At 59.7% G+C, this 1,108-nt stretch overlaps 1 protein-coding gene across 1 annotated transcript; it reads right to left on the reverse strand.

Moving 5' to 3' along the window:
- Positions 1-603: 603 nt before the first annotated feature.
- On the reverse strand, positions 604-1,104 carry LOC104408298 (small conductance calcium-activated potassium channel protein 2-like; the record flags this gene model as incomplete). The annotated part of the gene is made up of 3 exons (XM_010017850.1): positions 604-735; positions 818-928; positions 1,012-1,104. Coding segments are annotated over 3 exons (336 nt in total), but the record flags the coding sequence as incomplete, so codon positions are not given.
- Between the last annotated feature and the right edge of the window lie 4 nt (positions 1,105-1,108).

Genomic DNA, 1,108 nt, shown 5'->3' on the forward strand with positions numbered 1-1,108 from the left:
AGTGACACCCCCATAGAGCCCTCCCCCCGCCAGCACCCCAACATGCAGCCCATGCCCCCCTGCAAGCACAGCCTCCATCCTCGCCCCACACAAGCTGTGTTGCTGTGTGCCCCCCCCTCCCATTTTGCAGCAAGGAGCCCATGCCGCGGGGGAGCAGCGGAGGAGAGGAGCAGCCCCGAGGGGTGAACTTACTTCTGAGCTCTGCAGGGACAGGGCAGAACAGAGACAAAACACAACAGCAGGTTTAATACCACCACGAAGAGCGCAGGGAGACGACAGCAGACGCAGCACGGGCCCCCCCGCAGTGTCCCCCCACCAAGCTGGGCACCCCTCAATCCCCCACCACCAAAGCAGGAGGCACCCAGAGGCTTGCAGCCCCCCGCCCTGCTCCCTGGTGAACACAGACACATCAATCCTCATCCATCGGGTACCCCTGGCTTCACCCCAGCATCATCATCCACATCCCAAACCCCCTGGGAAAGCATCCCACAGCCGGGATGGGGACAAGGGACAACCTGGCTCCCAACCCCAGGATCCAGGGAAGGAAGCGCCTGGATCTGCTGGGAAAAACCTCCTGGTAGGAAGCAGGTAAAGGTTTGGCACTTACTGATGGATGGCTTGGAGGAACTTACGCTGGTGTTTCCGAACTTTGGCATGGTCAATCTTCTTCACCAGCTTGGTGTGTTTGTAGATGAGCCATGTTTCCCTGAGTACGTTGGCAGCAGCATTTTTCACCTGGAAGCAGTGGAGCCCTGGGATCAGGGATGGAAGAAAGGGATGGTCCCATGGTTGATGGGGATGGGGGTGTGTGTCTTACCCGCTTCGTCAGCTGCGTATCCATCATGAAGTTGTGCACGTGTTTCTCTGCTTTGGTGAGCTCCAGCTTCCTGGCAACCACAGCGACGACCAGCGCAGTGCAGCCGGCACCCTGCGTGCACAGACCCCCATAGTGAGGGCAGGAGGAGGGGAGCTCAGCACCGTGTCCCCCCCAATCCTATTGATGGTGCTCACCATGATGCCAGTGAGCAGACACACGCCCTTCCCGCAGTAGGTGTGCGGCACCATGTCCCCGTAGCCGATGGAGAGGAAGGTGATGGAGATCAACCAC

Source organism: Nestor notabilis, unplaced genomic scaffold (genome assembly GCF_000696875.1).
Source record: "Nestor notabilis isolate BGI_N333 unplaced genomic scaffold, ASM69687v1 scaffold21917, whole genome shotgun sequence".
Lineage (NCBI taxonomy): Eukaryota > Metazoa > Chordata > Aves > Psittaciformes > Psittacidae > Nestor > Nestor notabilis.